The sequence below is a fragment of the Sycon ciliatum genome, chromosome 8, assembly GCF_964019385.1.
Source record: "Sycon ciliatum chromosome 8, ocSycCili1.1, whole genome shotgun sequence".
Lineage (NCBI taxonomy): Eukaryota > Metazoa > Porifera > Calcarea > Leucosolenida > Sycettidae > Sycon > Sycon ciliatum.
The window spans coordinates 28,065,966-28,085,709 of record NC_088650.1 but is presented as its reverse complement, the minus strand read 5'-3'; the positions used below and the strand labels follow the sequence as shown (position 1 = coordinate 28,085,709).

General features: G+C 45.1%; 1 protein-coding gene across 1 annotated transcript; it reads right to left on the bottom strand.

The window, feature by feature from the left end:
- Positions 1-16,544: 16,544 nt before the first annotated feature.
- Positions 16,545-17,772, bottom strand: LOC135823420 (uncharacterized). Its single transcript, XM_065336270.1, has 2 exons — positions 17,591-17,772; positions 16,545-17,325 (listed from the first exon to the last, which is right to left on the bottom strand). Exons 1-2 carry the CDS (start codon positions 17,709-17,711, stop codon positions 16,904-16,906), a joined length of 543 nt encoding a protein of 180 aa, XP_065192342.1. The 5' UTR covers positions 17,712-17,772; the 3' UTR covers positions 16,545-16,903.
- Between the last annotated feature and the right edge of the window lie 1,972 nt (positions 17,773-19,744).

Below are 19,744 nucleotides of genomic sequence, written 5' to 3'. Positions count from 1 at the left end.
AGTGACGAGCTGAAAGCTATAGCTGCGCTTTTTATACGACGAATCGCCACATACATCTACAATACAATGTGGACTTCACATCTTTCTGCAGCGGATGGAGCATGGCCACCTGCCCCGGGAGATTTCTGGAGTTCAGATTGTCACAAACTCGCATCAATCCCAGTAATTCATCACACTTCGAGGCTAGGTCTCGCTGCGGCTGTGTAGTCCGCAGGCTGTAGAGTTGAGAGGTGGCCTGTGACGCGAACCTCAGCACTGCAGTGCTCATACCCTTCAAGTGGCTTGCCACCAGCATCGCGAACTCCGGGCCAAGGCAGAAAAGCTCCATGCTGCCAGAGCTGCTATATTTATCACACCCGCATGGCAGCCTGTCCAAGTCCGACAGGCCAGTCCGAACTACTGTAGTCTGTAGTTGCTCGATCAGTACACACTCGATCAGTGTATGGCTGTGCTCAGCGGGCTGCGTGTACCGCAATGCATGCTGTGCGGGCCATACATGTACATGATTGTATTTGTGTGATTTGCGGAAAGCTGGTTACTACATGTAGTACCGTTCCGGTCCCACTATTATTCCAATCCAAACATTCTGATGTTTAGCCTCCTGTCGTAATGCATGGATGTATGCGCCACGCTACCAAGATTTCCTAGGTCAGGACCAGGTGCCAGGGATCGCGGTCATTCATTCTAAAGTACAAATCCATTTGTACATGATTTGACTATTACCAGTAATTTCGTTCAGAAGCGGACCAGGCATCATGACTTTGCACATCTATCGTTACGCTGCTTCATTACGCGACCTGTTTTATTATAATTATTCGTAGTAGTTCAGTTACTAGTAGTTGTTGTGGCAGGGCCAAGGCAAGAAGCTCCAATGTTTGCAGCAGTTTGCAGTCGTGATGGGGATACTAAAACGGGCACGGTATCCGAGCTTTGCAGCAACGGATTAGTCAACAGAAAGGTCTTGCACTAACCTTGCAAAGACTTGAGAAAGAGCTCAGCTGATACCAACCTAAGGTCACGCATGATACAAATGTCCTTTTCGTTCAATGTACAAGTTTAATCTCTTTTCAATGTGAATCCAAATCACAGGCTAGGGCATCAATTGTCATATACAATGTACGTTTTCATTTTAGGACACTTTCACTATTAGTCAGGGAAAGATGGCACTTTTATAAAAGACAATAATACAGCAATACCCTTTAAGGTAAAGTGTTTAGCTTACCCCTGATGTACATTTATGTTTAGCACAACGAGATCCGAAATACATCGTAGCTGCACACACACACATGTACATGTACAAGTAAATAAAACCATGTACTGGTCAGTGCTGCCCTATGGCCTGCATCTGCTGGGTGACATAAGGACATTGTATTCGTACTTTTTATTTTACGTCGCAAAGTCAAACCTGATCCTTCCCCAACAATAATACGATAGCGAAGGGTGGAGGGGGGGGGGGGTGACATAACATAATAATAATCTGTCGTAATCAAATGTGTCCATACTCTTGAGGGTGGGATTAAAGACCAGAAGAACATCGCCCACATACATATTACATATTACATGACGATTGTAGACATACATGTGTACAATAATTATACACTGTACATGTGTACAATCATGCCATTGTACATGTACCAACTCACGCAATCATTTTTATAATTACACTATCATCACGGATCATCCATTCGCGCTATGATCCAAGCTTGCAGCCTATATCAATCTTATCTTCTGAAAATTGTAGTCAAGTTGCTGTCTGATGATCGGTTAAAACCGTGAAACTCAGAGTTACAGAAGAAACGCTTTTCATCCCTCTCAAGTGTGTGTATATGTACATGTACATGAACATGCTCAATCTGCGGACAGAACTGTTTCGTCCTTTGTGGACTCGTCAGCGCAGCACAGAGAAAATGAGGCCGAACCTGATAGCAATGGAAATAAAAATTTCCAATCAGGTCCGAACTTACCTTGCCAGAGTGCTCAAACTGACAAGTCAGTGCAGAGCTCACTGACTTGTCAGTTTGAGCACTCTGGCAAGGTAAGTTCGGACCTGATTGGAAATTTTTATTTCCATTGCTATCAGGTTCGGCCTCATTTTCTCTGTGCTGCGCTGACGAGTCCACAAAGGACGAAACAGTTCTGTCCGCAGATTGAGTATTTCGCTCCTGCTCTTGTAGCAGTTGAGCACTCTTGCGTGGGGTAGTGCCTTTGCTGTTTGCGTTATGTACATGAACATGTATATGCACTGCTTCTTCCTGATCAAAGAGGTTACAAACTTCATCAGCCAAGTAACTATTGTAGTTGTTTGAGACTGAGAGCTACATGTACTAGTAGTTTCGTCCAACCTGGGAAAGTTGGCAATAACTTTATGTACATGACTTGTACATGACTTAAGTTGTACATGACTTGTACATGACTTGTACTGAGTGTACTGACAGCCGCTGTACTTGCATCAGTGTAACTGTAAGGCACATTCCCTCGTGTTGTGATTCTCGAAATTCCAGAGTTGCCACCCGCGGGAATGTCCACACTTACTTGCACGGTGAGCATCAAAGTGTCCCACTCACCCCGAGTAGGCCTTGGCGGATAATGCCGGCAGAAAAATTGGCAGAATTCGGTACTTTTTCTGGTAAGTTTCATGCATGTTTGGTATGTGGATAAAGAAATGGAGCAGAATTCGAGGAACTGCACGCCATAAGGTTTGTATGGTTCTGCCAATTTCACTGCTTTTCGAGCAGAATCTGCCACCTTTTCGAGCATTATCCGCCAGGGCCTAACCCCGAGTCACCCGTTGTAAAGCTAGGAGAGACGGCGTGAAAACATGCGCTTTATTACGCCCTACAACACAACAACTTGCCAATGCACTCTCTTAGTCTTACCTGGGGTAAATAATTGTGGATACTACCCCGGCCCGAATCGGACACAGACTAGTGCGTGACATAGGCGTTATTCTGTAAGAATGCGTGGTACGCTGCCAGCGCAGTGGGCGCCCACGCACAAACCGTGGCTCCGGTGACTGCATACACGGTAATCGCCGTTGTGTGTCCCATCTATCCGTACACGGATCAGTGGTCTGCAGCGAAGTCCATACCAGTGACAGTGTTATCCATGGCCTACGTGCTACTGAGCCGTGGAGGAATAATGCCAGGGGCATTACAAAAAGTCGAACCTCACGCGGAATCCCCAAGCTCTGATCCATAATGGAGAATAATACAAAAAGGTCATGCACGATCACAAAAACTCAGAGAACATACATGAACAATGAATTACAAGATTGTGTACAATGAATTATGTTGTGTTGACCTACATGTAGTACCTGCATTGTAACACTTTACTGCGTCTTTACTGCTACCTGAGGTGATGAAAATGTACAGACTGCACTTGTGCAATCATGTATCTTGGATACTGTTTAATCATGTCAATGTGGCAGAAGCACTAGCGCTAGCCTATACTGCTCCGGACCAAGACCCCTGTCAAAGTGTGCGAGCAAACATTGCGGAATATTCATCATAACTCCTCGTCGGTTATTTGAATATTCATCAGTTGACATTTTTTGAATCAATCATTTTTCATTGAATTCAAGATTTCCTTGAGGCTCTCGGCCTACCGTCGACTGGTGAGAGATAACGCCGATTCACATCGTGAAAATCAAAGGATAACTACATGACGTACAGTCATGTACATGTAACTGTTACATGTACTTCTCAGAGCCGTCTGTGTACCAATGGTGTACTGCGACTGAAATAACTCAACTACTTCATGTATGACGACGGCGCTCTGGCATGAACACAACGAACGGGGTGAGTCTGCAGAGGTGAAGTGTGCTGCGCGTTCTATTGCTACACAAGGTCAAAACAATGGCTCTGCGCCGTTTTCCGCCAGTCACTTCAATTCCTGGCGCTAGTCTTGGTGGAAATAATTGACAACGTTTTCATTGCCAACATAGAGAGATAGAGGACGTCCTTGAAGAGGCCGCCCACCCTACGAATATCCCTGGAGACATGGGGCTAGAGGATTGAACTGTTCCCACTTCTTTCAAAACAGTGCGACTTCTCAAGGAGACGAAGAAAAATGATGCGAACCTGGGGTTTTCACAAAGTTGAATACGTGATCGTTAAGTACAATGTACATGTACACGCACATGTATGACCAGAATATGGCATTGTGAATCGGGAACCACCATTTATTTCCCTCAATGTTTGCTTCGGGAAGCAGCTTACTCAGTAACTGCACACTGGGACATTTCACCGTGAGTCTGGACGCCCACAAGATAACATTTCACATATTTATGCTGGACGATGTGCACGGTGAATGTTGAGAACGGCTTCGGGGAAGACTGGCCATATCAGCAGACTCTATGATGGAGTTGAGGATGTACATGATTGTACATGTCTAATTCATATTTTCAAGGCACCACGCAAACAGGAAGCCGCCTCTAGTGCAGACATTCCATATCCAAAATGAATTATTTTGCGTTGTCTTGTGTGAACATGGGATTTACTGGTGAGACATGTTCCAAAATGTGACGTGTTGGCTTTCTGGCTATTTTGGGAAATTCTATCACTATCACCACCACCACCAGTAGCAGCAGCAGTAGCTGCTTGGTGCCTGTGCTGACCCCAGAATGTACCCAACCGCATACATAATTGCTCCTACATGTGCTGCGCGATGTACAATGTACAATGTAAAAAAAGTACATGACTTTGCTATTTCTCGATGCCCGCCTGTGCGTTTGTTGCTTATCATGTTCGTGTTTGTATTCAATTTGTTTTGTCCCGTTTCTTTAACTTATTTTTGGGAACACAGCCCCATGCTGTGTGAACAGTCGTGTTGAGTTTACGTTGTACATGTAGAGTCTACATGACTGTACATGCATGATGTAGAGGGGACGGTTTCAAATAGGACACCGGTTGCAAACCGGAACGGACTCAATATTCACTTTCTCTCTTGGTATTTTGATTAGAAAACATATGTCACAGTGAGACTACTATGTGTTATACTCCGAGCCAAAATGTCATGGCTCTGCGATGACCAGAAGCGCCATATCAAGCAGGTGAGTTTTTGACGTGTTGCTTCGCACTGCGACTTGAGTTTTACGACTTTCGAAAAATCAACTTCTTGTCGCAGGTAAACAGCGGCTCGCCTCTCGCCAATAAAGCACCGCATACAAATCAAAACTAATGGAAGCACACACAAGGCTTATTGTTATTATTATTATTATTATTATTATTCTTTATTTCCACGATGGCCCATGGCCAATAAGGAAGATAATATGATTCAAATCAGTCCAGAATCATATAAAATCAGTCATTGTTACTCTATACTGGCCGTCGTGGAGCGATAGCAATTACCTAATTTCAGACCCAGAGTGAATTTGACGTGCACTCTAAAACGTGTCCGGTTTGGAGCCACCTCTGATTTGAACTTTTTTGAAGCGAAAAATTGGGCAACTTGGAGGCAATGGGTCAACACAAAGGAGTGGCTCAGTTCGATTGACTCTGGCCCCAGAGCAAACTTCAACATGCCAGTTTCCTTCCACAAACATATTTCGAGTGAAAAATCAACGCTGATGATCGGTTTGGGTCTATACAAATTTGGCTGTCAAAACGTCCCGGTATCGAGCCGTCTCCTCTACAGGGCGTATGACAGTATAACTGGCACGGTCGGAAGGGGCATCGTGAATATCCTTCATGAAGCGCTCTGGCAAACACAACCGCGATAATCGATCAATTTGTCCATAACGCTATCTCCGTGACCTCACAGGCGGAATTGAAGTAACAGTTAGTTGCATAATTATGTAGGTATACAATGTTACTCAATCTGCGGACAGCATGCTGTTTCGTTCTTTAGGTATACAATGTTATGTACAAGTCATGTACAATGTACATGTAAGTAAAAAGTAAAGTTTGCACGTCCGCGTTACCACCGGCTATACAATTGCGTAGTTGTTTGAAATTCGGGCATGAAACTGTAGTTGTGGGCATGGCCGGCGGTCATTGACGAAGTAGCATGTGACTGTGTACAGTGCACAACGAAGATGACATTCTGAATGTGTCCTGGCCATCACATTGGAAAACATTGTCCAGTCGTCCGTTGTCGGAAGTGTGCGTGCATGTGTGTGCGTGCATGTGTGTGCGTGCATGTGTGTGCGTGTGTGTGCGTGCATGTGTGTGCGTGCATGTGTGTGCGTGTGTTGATGACAGGCACTGATGTAACCAGAATGACCAAAGGTCAATTTCGACATTTTCATCACATCTGACCAATCTGCCACAATTATGTTGGCGGCACTTGAGCTGTTGCCTGATGAGTCGAGTATTGATCATTTCAATACGTTCGTGTACGAGTGAATGCTGGAAGTCAATTGGGTACGTTATTCTACGTACATGTACATGTACATGCACTTCTATTGTTCATTATGGCACACAATGTACATGTACATGTAGCTACTCACTCGTGCAGTATCTACCTGACACGGCTATTCAATACGATTCACTAGTCATTGGTAAAAATAAATACGACCACGGTACCAGAGATTTACGTTACCGATAGAACTCGATTTCTCTGCAGGGCTAGAATTTATTTTGTAGGAGGACAGCAGTGTGAGTTGCGTAGAGGTTTGGTAACTCCTGCTCAGCAGGAAAAGGAATAATTTTGTCATGTATTTGGCACATGTGAATACATTTCCTGACGCCAGCCACGGGACAGGAAGACGTACAGGTTCAAGGACATGTCGTGTATTTCTGGCTTGCCTGTAGCAGCTGGTAGGTTAGGTGCAGCATCAGCGGATGCACCACTGCCTGCGTAAGAGTAGAGTAAAAATATGCTGCCCTCTCAAACTGTGGCATGGCAGGGTCGGTAATTCCTCACACCTGTGCTAGGAGCCTAGGAATCCTGCAAGTGCCCAAAAATGTATAAAATTGGGAAGGATATCCTTGCATATCCTTGCGCATGTACATGTATCAACCACATCAGACATGTAATGTAATGGATACTAGCAAGAGTCCATGGACTCTTGATACTAGACATAGCCTCTTGTACGGGCAAGAACAAAGTAATACGGCTAGCGTGTGTTGAAGAAGAAAATGAGCGGAAACGTACTACAGTGTATGCTGTGAAACACGCATGAGGCATGATCAGGGCAAATGACAGCTGAAATGGTTGAAAAAGGTGTAATGTAATGGATGGTTGCAGCTAGAGAAGTAAATTGTACATGTATTTTAGAATCACCTTTCCGGTGAAATAGTTTGCCTGGGTATGGCAATAAGGGGTAAACTCCATAAAATACAAAAAACAAAACTCCAATGGCAAGAAAAACATCGCTCCGCATTCTTTTCAAAATGGAATCTGCCCACCGAGGTAGTGAGGCATTGAGCGCTGGGATGACAGAGGAATTCCGTAATTCAAGTTTGTGATTTCAGCTACATTTACAGGCACATTGCACATGTACATGTAGTACAAATGTACATGATTGTACACTAAATGTAGAGGGGTATCTTCTCGCAGTGGCAAAGTAATTTTAAACCATAGCTTACATTGTATGTATTGTACGTTAATTTAGAAGGCACGAACATTGACTGCATGTCATGCCACGTAGCAACAATCCGAGACTGCATGTACGTTTCGCATGACCATCTGCGTGATTCGTATCCACAAACTTAGTGTGAGAAGCATAGCAGCGGTCGGCAAGGTGGTAAAAGGCTGCACCAGGGCACGATTGTGCCATTTGTGGACACCCTGTGCGAAGACTTCCACTTTTCGACTTGAGTTTTTCAGTTCTTTCCAGGATAGTGACTGAGGCACAAATAGCTGTTACACATTATCGCAAACAAAACAAACAATTGACACAATGTACATGTACAGTGTTGGCCAGATGTTTGGGCCTACCCAAGAGAAAACAGGTTTCTAGAGAGAATCTTTGTAAAGTGCACGAAAAAACCTACTGAAGTTGACTGTCTATAGAAGAGATGATATTCTGAACCATCCTTTGACGGCTACATAGTTGTAAAATAAAATAAAGTCAAATTAATCGAAAAAGCGTAGGCCCAAACTTACGGCCAAAATTGAAAAACAACAAAATCCAGGTGACTAGCTGATTGACATCAACTAAAACTAATCTAAATGATTTGTTTCCATGCTAAGAACCTATCAGTGAACTGTTTGCCCAATTTTGCCACTTAGTAGGTCCTCCCTTTGCCTTGACGACAGCCTCCATGCGCGCCGGCATGGCCGCGACGGGTTTCGCGGACTTGTCCCTGCTGATCTTCCGCCATGCTCTCTTGCACACTTCCCCAGGCTGTGTTTCTGTTGATGGGACTTGGGGAACATCATGGCAGAGTCAATTCAGCATTTCCCACAAATACTCAATCGGATTTAGGTCCGGCGACTGCGCCCGCCGCTCCAGTACGCGATATGGGCGGTCCGCCAATTACGCCTTTGCCGTGTGTGCGCGCGCAAATACACCATCCAGACCGCGCAACACATCGACCATGGACGGCTGCATACTGTTCTGCAGTATTTCTTGGTATTGGTCTGCTTTCATCGCTCCGTTAACGTTGTAGAGCCGCCCGACACCGTTGCCGGTGACGCGGTCCCGTATCATGATGTAGCCACCACTGTGCTTGACTGGTCCAACAGTACACTCTGGCACCAGTTGTACACCTGGTCTACGACTGAAATACACCACACCATCTGGTGCTCTCATATTAAATTAAAACTTGTGGGACCACAGCACGTTGCTCCACTGGTCCACAGTACATCCTGGGTGGGCCCTGGCAAAGACCAGTCGTTTCTTCAATTTTCTGGCTGATATACGGTTTTGTTGTGGTCCTGTAGCCTCTCAGGCCGGCTTTCAGCAGTCTGGGACGTTCCATACGGCTCGGGGCATGTTTGCCACGGTTTTGCACCAGTCTGCCTTGAGCTCGTACTACAAAATCCTTCTGCTAGCCAGAGACATCACCTTGAGGCACCTGTCGTCACCACTGGTCACGAGCAGACGTCAGCCTTGGATGACCAGAACGAGGCGTATTCTTGCAGCTTTGCGTCACTGCGAACCTGGTGACAATTTTCTCACCGTACGCACACAAACGTGGGTCAAATTGGCGATATCATTCGACGAGAGGCCATCACTATTCATCTTCACTGTCAACTCCCTCACGTCAGAGCCAAAGTTGCTTGGATCGACCCATGGTGAAGGAGAAATGTCAAAAACAGCAACTAAAATTTGTTGTTCGTGTCGTGAGGACCACCACGCGTCGTGTAGTTGAATTTCCCGCTGGTTTTGCATCACACATTTTTGTACCGTACCGTACCGTACAAATTCAAATATTTTGGCCAAAAATTTGGGCCTAGCTTTTTCATGATTTTCACGTGAAAATTTGATTTGAAGCGCACGTGCACTGTAGAAAACTTATCTCCCACGTTTTCATCGGGCTTGCAGCAGGTTTGAAGATAAACAACCTGGCAGCACCACTATATTATGCCAAACCCCAAGAATTTATAGGTAGGCCCAAACTTCTGGCCAACACTGTACATGTACACAATGGACATGTACATGTATGTATCGGTAATGCTAAATTTTAGTATTTGCGTTTGCAATCGATTTGGAGTTCGCTACCCACACATTGATGAGATTGTTATTTTTCGCCACTGATAGCCGTGCATCATGTACAGGTAGGTCCATTTTCCTGGGGCTTATTCCGGTTTGTGCTACCAAACGACTGCGATGGGAAAACTTGTTAGCAATGACAGTTAGCAGCATGATATTTTTTCCAATGGTACAACTGTCGTGCAGTCTTTTCGTCCAGAATCACAGCAGCTTCCGCTTCACCAAGCCCCGTTGTACATGTACATGTATTTGTAGATTCGGCGCTGCGGCCCCGTTTGGAAACGATGACGCTGCCAAGTGCCGTATGGAGAACAATTGCTGCTGACTGGAGAGCAGAGGGTACTTGTCATTTCAGTGTCACGATGAGCTGACACCGTCCACAATGCACGATTGTTGTTGTTGTCGCTGTTTTGCTTGGTGTATCACCACACAACACTAGTACCATTGAAGCGGGGCATTTTGATTGATCACAACAAGCAGGCTGAATAAAACCAATACAATTTTCCCTGGACTAGTTCTTCACTTCTTGCCCTAATAAATATTAATACATGCAATTAGTTGGCTTGAACTCCCCTTGAGGGCGTCAGTGAAGAAAGACCTATACATGTATAATAATAATTATGACGACTACACCATAGCTCAGTGGTTAGAGCATCGGCAGCTACAAGCGAGGGTCCCTGGTTCGAGTCCTGGTGGTGACAGTCAACTTTTTCTTCGGACTTTTCCCGTTTGTGTCTTTCCCTCAAACTAGTCAACATAATAATAATTATACTTGTTGGTTGACAGCATGTTTATACAAGGCGGAGGACCACTATTTTGGGAAACAGGGCCCCTTAACTACAACCATCCACAGTTGGCAGAGCCAAGGTCTTGCGACCTTCCGCCTTGTAACATGCCGTCAACCAACACCATGTGTTCAACAAAACAAGGTTTATCTATTGTTAATTTAATTAAACACTATGTCTCGGTCGAAGATTACAGGAACAAGATCTCCAGTAGAACGGCACTAGAACCAAGTAACTTGTAGCGAGAGTCACTCTAAAATTAAATCATACAGAACAGTGAGAAAACAAATCCTTTTGGCAACATCACAGGTTCACTTTCTCTGTGTCTTCACTCTATACAAGCACCTTGCGAATCGGAACTAAAGCCGTTAACGTTAAGCAGAACCAGTTGCTCAGCGCAATCACCCTGATAAACACTTCAGTATTGCGCCGTGTCCCCGGGTTTAGCTAAACTAAAGGCTAGTAAAACTCTGTTTCCGTGTTGATGTTGAAGTCCGTCGGTAGAGCTAGTCTTGGCACTCACGGCGGTCGACCGTGACGAAGCTCATTGATACCTTGCGTTCTGTTTGACACCGGCATGCAACAGCGTAGGGATAGAGCTTTCTGCTCCCCAGTTCACCTGTTTGTATGCAGTTGGCCGGCCATTATGGACCTGTTCAAAGCGCTAGCTTTTCGGCAAACATAAACAATAATCAATCGCATTCAGCTTGTACTGGTGTATCGTAAACCTTCTCCCAATGAAAACCTTCAGTTCAGGTACATTGTACCTAACCGATCGAGATGACTAAGAGATTGATTGGTTGTTGAGTTGGAGTATTTCGAGTGGCCTCTTCTATGAACTCCTCTGCCTCGCTCTATCTGCGTAACCTTGCGAACCAACAGTACCCAACTGGCCGTCACGGTACAACGTATGAGTTGTGTCGAGCCGGCAGCCCAGTACCTGTATTGTGTGTTCGAGTGGCCAATCTCTCTGGAACAAAAACAATAGAGAATACTGAGTCACCTCCAGTGCACTACCGGTAGTGAGAAACAAACTGACTTACACTCAGCACCGTGCACCGTGCACCGTGTACCGTGTACGTTAACCCACCCCTACCAGTACATGTTTAGATTATACTACATGTATGAATAGGTGAAAATGATTGAGAGGATGCGGATGTCAATATCAGCTCTCCACTTGTCAGGCCTGTCAGTCAACTACAGAGTTTTGCTGCAAGATGGAAGGTCACTTGTGTTATACACTGAATACGTTCCGTATGATTAGTTCTTGGCCTGTCGCACTTTCCGACGGTTTATCCTTCAGCTCCGACACACAATCATCTACAACCTTCATGATTGTAGTGCTCACAGTCAAACCCTTATTCTAAGCGGAACTTCATAAGAGCTAATTAAACAGCAATGTCCTGAAGACCCTGCCCAATATTCAGGTGACGACCCTAACCAATGGAACCAATAACAACACTAGAGTTCCGACATACATGTACATGTACATGTACAGGTACATTGTTGGCAAGGAAAGACATAGGAACCATGCACAGCGAAGCACCTTGCATCCTATCCCAGTATCCGACAAGTCAATGGGCACATGTACCTTTTAAAACAGTTCAACCTGCATACATGGACATGTACATGTGCAGGGATGAAGATAGAAATAGCATCGAACATTATCAGAAACAACTACAGTTTCATGCACAACCAAGCACAGTATGGGCATGTTCTGGCAGTGGAGAACCTACCCACGGAACCAGGCGTATACATGTAACTTGACAACTCATGTAGACCTTGGTCCATGCGTGCACAAACATGGAGAACTGGAGACGGTCGAGCAGAGCAGGTGCGGACTGAAGGTTGAGACACTAGTTGCTTCGTCCTGCCCTCCCACACACGCCCTGAGGAAAGTCATACACGAAATATGGATTAATTCTTTGTTGCCATCTTCAATAGGAAATATGGAAATATGGATTACTAGTACTAGTACAACACGTGATTTTTCACCGGGTCTGATTTGGCGATTGAAAGTCATACTATGATTTGGTCAGCTGCTCGAGCTGATCCATGAAGTTACTTTAAGGCAGTTCCATGTAGGTTGGTCGCCATGTTGCCTGCTTTGCACATGATATTGTGGCGGACCGTGTTTCGTGATTACACATCTTGGTGGGGAAATTGTCCTTAACAGGATAAAGTGGCAGTGGAAACACCCTCACACCCACAAAGAGACTGGCAGGTTCAGACGACGGAGGAGTGAACCTTCAACACCATTCTAATGATGTATAGTATGGAGCGACAATTTCCAACCAGATAATGTTGATGTTGTAAGATCTCCTACCTGCATATAATTAGATACATCCTGGGCGTGTTGGTCCAGGGAGCTGGACACAAACATTTAATTGACATGTGCACTGTATGTTGTATTCTTCGTGAACATGGATTGGATGTGAAAGTGCGCGTCAGCTGCACATTATACCACACACCATTGTGCGCTTCGTTGATGCTTCTTCATGGTCACATGCGGGATCGCCCTTAGTACAGCCCCTCCCTCTCATCTACATAGTCATGTACATGTACATTCATAATGTGCCATGTAATTAATCTTCATAGTGTTACGGCTTTACCGTTAGACGCACCTTCACATCACACCTTTAGTCTATCATCCCTTTGATTGTGTCAAGACATAATGAGAATGCAATGTACATGTACATGTATCATCATGTCTACATATGTGCAAGTACATGTACTTGGTGCTCAGCCCTAGCTGTTATTGACTTTGTGTGCATAATTGTATTAAACCTGTAATGGCCTGTATAATTCATTGGTTTGCAGCGTGACTGGGCGACTGGGTGAGGCACACTCCACTGTCTCCAGTAGCTCTGTTCACTCAATGTCATTGATGCTATAATGCCAGTTCTAATGGAGCATTCTGCAAACACAGCCATGTCGTTGCCGATACCCAGCTTCAAGCACAATACTTCAAGTACCTGGCTACTTTAAATGACGTCCCAAGATCTTCCACGTGAGACCACGTGGTGGTAGTTGCCAGTGCTGTAGCTAGCTGTACATGTAAGAGAGTGGTATTGGGGACACTTGGGAGGGGCGGCACGAGTCACCATGTGTAATTACTAATTAAACGACCAAGCGGTGCATATCGGAAGCAAGCACGTGACAAGATTTCTCAAAGCACCACTTCCGCGCAAAAGTAACTTTTCAATTGTTCGCACCTTTTCAACAGGATCTACATGTACATGTACACCCCTCTAGCTCTTTTGACACACCACACATAATACATGACATTGTACAGGTCTGCTCTCGATATAACAACTCTCACTTGTACATAAACCTCGTTAGTACATAAAAAAATCAAATCCCGCGCCGAAACAGCTTCACTCCCACGCAAAATTTGTTCTACACAACATAATCCTACATAACATAAACCTCGACATAACACACGCTACGGCGGTCCCCGACGTGCGCACTCTCGATACAACATTAATTCACGTGCATGGTATGATCAAGCGGTAGCTGTAGCTAGGCAGTTTAGGCCAGTTTAGTCCTACATAACGTAAACCTCGGCATAACGCACCATACGCGCAGTCCCCGACGTGTACACTCTCGATACAACGTAGATTCACGTGCGCGGTACAATCAAGCTGTAGCCGTAGCTAGCCAGTTTAGTCCTATTGTGCATATTTTCTGCAGCATTGATGGTATCTGATGTCGATGGTGACCGGTGGTACAGTGTGTATATGTTTGCACGGTTGAACCCGCCTTGTAATACCCTTCATTTTGAGGTGCATCTTGTATTTCACACACGGTTTTCTACACAACATAACTCTCGATATAACATAATGTTTGCGTGGTCCCAGAGATTACGTTATATGGAGAGTAGACCTGTATTGAGTACACCGTATCCGCACATGCATGTACATGTACATGTACATGTACGCCGAGACCAAGACACACACAATGCACTATGAGTCTGAGTCCATGACTCCAGTATGAGTCTGACTGTGTAGTACATTCTGTAGTGTACACTGACAGCTCCCTGGACTGAAGCTTACTAGGAGTAGTCCTGCTTGGCTCTTTCTTCGCCACACCAAGACTGCAAGAGTCTAAACTTTAAAGGCATAGTAAAATAATGATGTAAGGCAACGTACATGTACATGTATATGGACAGTAGATGCTCATAAACTCCGAGCGGAAATCCCACCAGTATTGCACATTGTCGCGTTGCATTCGAGCCCAGCTGTTCATGTCTCAAAAGAATCCTTCCCGGAACTGCAGTGAACCTTCATCGGTAGAAACTGTTAATCATGTTCGGCTATGTTGTGCAGCTGTGGAACTGAAGGCCAACGTGCGTTACATGTATGTGCAATGTAGGACTATGGTAAGATGAATCAGGTGTTCCAAGTCGAAAAGGCTTACAATGCTGTACATGTATAAGTATATTGAACATGTACAAGCTATCCTATAACCCCAGGGTACCTTTCCAGCAGTTGTCTGAGAATTGGCGGATTGCCATGAAACTCCACGTTATACTTGTACATGTAGCTGAAATTCATTCAGCCTCGTTCCATTGCTAACTTGTGTACATGTACATCGAAACATATACTGGCACACATGCCGGTACATGAAATATCAACATGGAATTGGCGCCATCAGCATACAATCCGCCATCGATGCCACGAAAAGCGGGCGAGCTAGTGCCTGGAAGCTGAAAGTCACACAGAGTCAAGCGCACAAGGACAATGATAGTATGTGGCGATATGTACAATAAGTCATATACATGTACAGTCATGTATATCAATACGATGATCTACGACTCACTACCAGATGTTTCATGTACATGATTGTACATTTCGTGTGGGACCATATCAGTCAATCAAAGCCTCAATGGTTATTATGTACAGAAGCGTGTACGCAGCAAATTCCTGCACTTTCTTCATTAGTTCTAGGCTGCCCAGTATTCTGGGCAGCCTAGTCAATCTCAGCCAATCTCTTACCACGCTGTTTATAGATACATGTACATGTGGATGGACAATCACAGCCATTGTTCAATGCCCGCATTGACGTGTTCGTCTCTAGCAGTCGTTGTGGTTGTATAAGCTGTGATCGTCTTCACAAAGCTTTTCATTGCGATTGGTCAAAGCGGTGCGGAATTCTGTTGTTCATAGATTTGTTGTGCCGTTTACAAGGTCATGCGGGGGCATAAACGGTATGTAAACTTCTCCACGCCATGTTCAGCCTCTATTGTAGTGATAGGCACGATCACAGCCACAGGCAGGGCCTGAATGGCGTGTTGTGTAAGTAAGTTTGCACAAATCACTGTCTTTCTGTGCATTGTGAAATGAATCCCTGTTACTAACATACAAGTAACATAGCTACATGGATGCTCGGAGCGATTTTCAGAAGAATGTGTGATGAACAAAATAATAAAGATGCATGACTTCATAAACCTGAAATGAGTGTGTATATAGAAATACCTGTACGTGTGCATCGGAACTGCGCCAAAGCCAAAGGGCATATCACCAGATTCAATGTACATGTAACGACTTTGTGCTCCATCTGTTTAGCACACTACACAACAACACAGAGCAGCGTAGCCAGTAGCTGACAATGTCGACGCACAACCTAACAAACTTTAAAACAAAGTTCGTATTCACGCATCTTGCCTTTTCCATCGCGACCCTCCGAAACTTTGCGGATTCCAGGAATCCATACTGTGGTGCTCTCTAAACTGACAATGTCATCTGTTATGTCGAGTCAAAGCATGACAATAGACATCGCCAGGTGGGGTGAGACACAACCAGCCGGTACGCATATCAGCAACTCCACTCCAGGACAATAGACGCATAGCAACTGTCATACAGCATAAATTGTTGCTTCATGAAATCCGACCGGCGGAGTGAATGCCACGCTGAGCGCCGTTCAGCCCTAGACCTGCGAACGCTAGTGGGATGGTAAACTGGTGAGGACTTGATTCACATGATTGGATTTCATTGAGAAGCACTGTACAATGAACATGTACATGTACATGTACAATGTATCTACTTATGGTCAAGCTCACAAACTACATGCAAGAACATGACCAAGGAATGCTTCATGGACCCATGCAGAACCGACGGACACAGATATCATTTCAGCTCCAGTGCAATCACGTACACAATTTAGTCGTTTTCACTTGTATTATTCTTAGTATGAATTGAAGATAAAATGTTGGAATGTAAACGATAAAATATAAATCAGTGAAATATACCTCATCCTTCTACCAATTTGAGGCGTAAGATTTTCTAATAGATATCATCGGAATAAAGGTCTTCATTGTCCATGTAGATGTAATATAAATATAGTATCAGAAAAGGACATTAGGTCCATGATGATTGTTGAAATAAATATTGCACATATCTTCCCTTTAGTATGATAGTTGTTCTCTAGTGTATTTGTCTATGCAATAATAATGATATTCACGACAATATTCGAGGACAATGCACAGAACAAAACAATAATATTTCTCTTTCAGTTCTCATACAAACTGATGCAGGCCATCCTCCTTGTCATCTTCGTACAACCTGCATACATCGTCAACTGGTTGTGAGCCACGCGATGGTCTCACCGCAATCAGATTCAGTGATGCTCTCTTCTGCAGCAAAGGAGATGCGTGGACAATGCGACCGTCAACGAACTTTCCCAGGCCGTCCGAAGAGACGACGAGGATACGCTGCGTCCTCTGCTGTACAAAATGAAATGAGTTTTCCATTCCCGGAACGGACGATGCTTGCAGTGTGAAGACGTTGTTGACGTGCTTTGCGCGTCGCAGAGTCATGTTCCCGCAGCGGCTGCTCAGGAAGCGGTTCGGGTGCAGGGCGCTCTCGAAGTAATGCTTGAAGCCCTCCACACCACCTTGCGATGCACACTCCGTGGAGATTCCCTTGTACTCGAACAAAGCTGCAAGAGCCAAGACAACACGAACGAGAAACACAAGTCATGATGAATACAAGGTGCAGGGAGGTAGAAGGCAATTTTAATCTACAATCGTGTACATGTGGGTCATGTGCAGAATAATCTTGGAAGTTTTAAACTTCTATAGGACTTGATTGAACTACTTCAGCACCACAACCCTATCAACGATATCAAGACAGTGGCAAGCAACGGACATGTAGCACGACCACTGTACGCCTTATAGGCGCTAGGAAAGGCAGACTAGACTCACCATGTTTGGTACAGTTTGCAGCCGAGAACAGTGGCTGGGTGCCGTTCTCAGGAATCTGCAAGTACATCTGGAACGCTGGCGAGAATATCAGCCAAAAGAAGCCGGCAAAGAATGCGTCCATGATGACAGACGGCAGAGCAATTTGAGCAAATGAAATTACGAAGCTGTTCCTTCTTCTGAAAGGCTCAAATAGTGTTCTGTCTATCATTTCGATCCTCGACGTGGTTTTATAGCGTTCCGCGAGCTACATGTAGCTGCAGCCAATTTTGTTTACTCGTTTATGGTCTTGACATACATACCTATACGCCCCTGCTAGCTACCACCGCTTCGTATTCCTGTACATGTTGAGTACGGGCACGTATGTATCGGTATTCCCCGCACCAGTTCGACCACTACCTTGTCAAACACACGCACAACGCCACATCCTCGTAGGGTAATGACATCACGTCATATCTCGGCTAACAGCCCAATGATATTGCACAGTGCTAGTGCAGCCGGGCAGCGACTTGCCCCAGAAGGACGGTTAGTGACGTCGGATATGTACAGCAGCGCAAATGCACAACGGACAATGGGAATGTATTGACGTGAAGGTGTGGGCCAAGCGACCTAGCGTTACCTCGGTGTCCAGCACGGAAAGTCCGCATCGCATTGTCCGCGCCACGATGAATCCCATTGCTTGGGCTAAGTGAAACGATCCACTTATGAATCATCGTATAGCCAACTACCAAAGCAAATCAGATACTTCAAACATCCATCCCATGTACGGTTAAGTCCAGCCTGACAACAGGTACTACAAGTGTAGTTCTACGCAGCAAGTGTCGCTCTCCGCGACCCCGTCTTGGAGCAGTGCAGCAGAGCTGCTGTGTGCGTTAGAAGCAAGACGGACATTGCGACCCCGTTCCGGTGCATAACAGTGTGCTCTGCAACAGTTTGGCGCTGCGACTCTGAGTGCGAGTAATGCGAGTAATTTATCACCGGCGCATAGTCTACACGTCTCGGCAAACCCTGCCCAGAACACCAGCAAAGCGCTCCCGACCACCTATACATGGTATGATTCAGCGGATTTCGCACAAACCAAGAAGACACCCAACGGCCAGCGACAGCGGTAGAGAATGTTATCTCAACTGCATTTCATTTAACGTGTTGCCTGGCATTCGCAATGAACGATATCAACAATGTGATAATTCTGAGTGAAGTCCGAAAATGGGCACTTCGAGACCAAATCATGTCATTTCTTAGAATCGAGTATGAAGGTGGAGGAGGGTTGAACAGAGGGAACCCGATGACCAGTGCTCAATCCTAAACACGAAAGGCTTATGCAGGATAATGTTGATCACAGGGTTTGTGTATGTTTGCATGTCCAGGAGTGCTCTGCACTGTTGTCAGTGTTGATCCGTGGGCAAAGAATTGCTAAGTCACAGCTTTACCATTCCAGCGCGGCAATAGCACATGTTTGTGTGTCCACTGAGCTGCTGAACCTTGACAGGGACCCAGGCGTTTGGCCAAGGTCGCTCATGGCAATCCTGTTATCCTGAGTAGATTGACAGCTAACCAGGTCGTCACCTGACAAGACCAACAGTCATCTGCCTGGCACGATTGAAAGGTGTGCACATTCATCAAGAAGATAACGTACAAAAGTATTTTCTTCGAATGCTTTGAATTCTAATATCTGTACGGTGTGAATTTCTGGTGAAATCTTGAGAGTAATGGAGAGCATAGAACCTATATTGTACACTTTACACTGTACATACATGTACATGTACAGGACTGTTGTACCTGATTGTAGTTGTGTGGAATGTGTGCTCTTGCTTCCATCACTTCACTGGTACTAATGCGAAGTCATGTACATACAGCTAGACTCCCAACTTGCCCGTATCGTGAAGATCCTAGTAATAATATTATTATTCTTTGTGTCAGCCAGTAGACCATGCATGCAGATGCTTATGTCATGTCCATATCCGCATGGTAACGCCCAAGTTAGTAGCGATATCCCTCATGCGTGCACGCATGCCGTGAACCTACTGAGTCAGACACAAGCCTGGACCGGTCGATAGCCTTGGAAACATAGGCGGGGAACATAGATCCAGTAATAATGTTCTCATGAAGCCGAGTAGCCATCTTCTCATTGCCTGGTCAGTGCTGTGACATATGGAC

Excerpts from the sequence above, each read along its gene's own strand:
- LOC135823420 (XM_065336270.1), bottom strand. The coding sequence starts at position 17,711 with ATGGACGCATTCTTTGCCGGCTTCTTTTGGCTGATATTCTCGCCAGCG. Across the intron at positions 17,326-17,590 it reads TGCAAACTGTACCAAACATG|CTTTGTTCGAGTACAAGGGA; the intron begins GTGAGTCTAGTC and ends TGGCTCTTGCAG.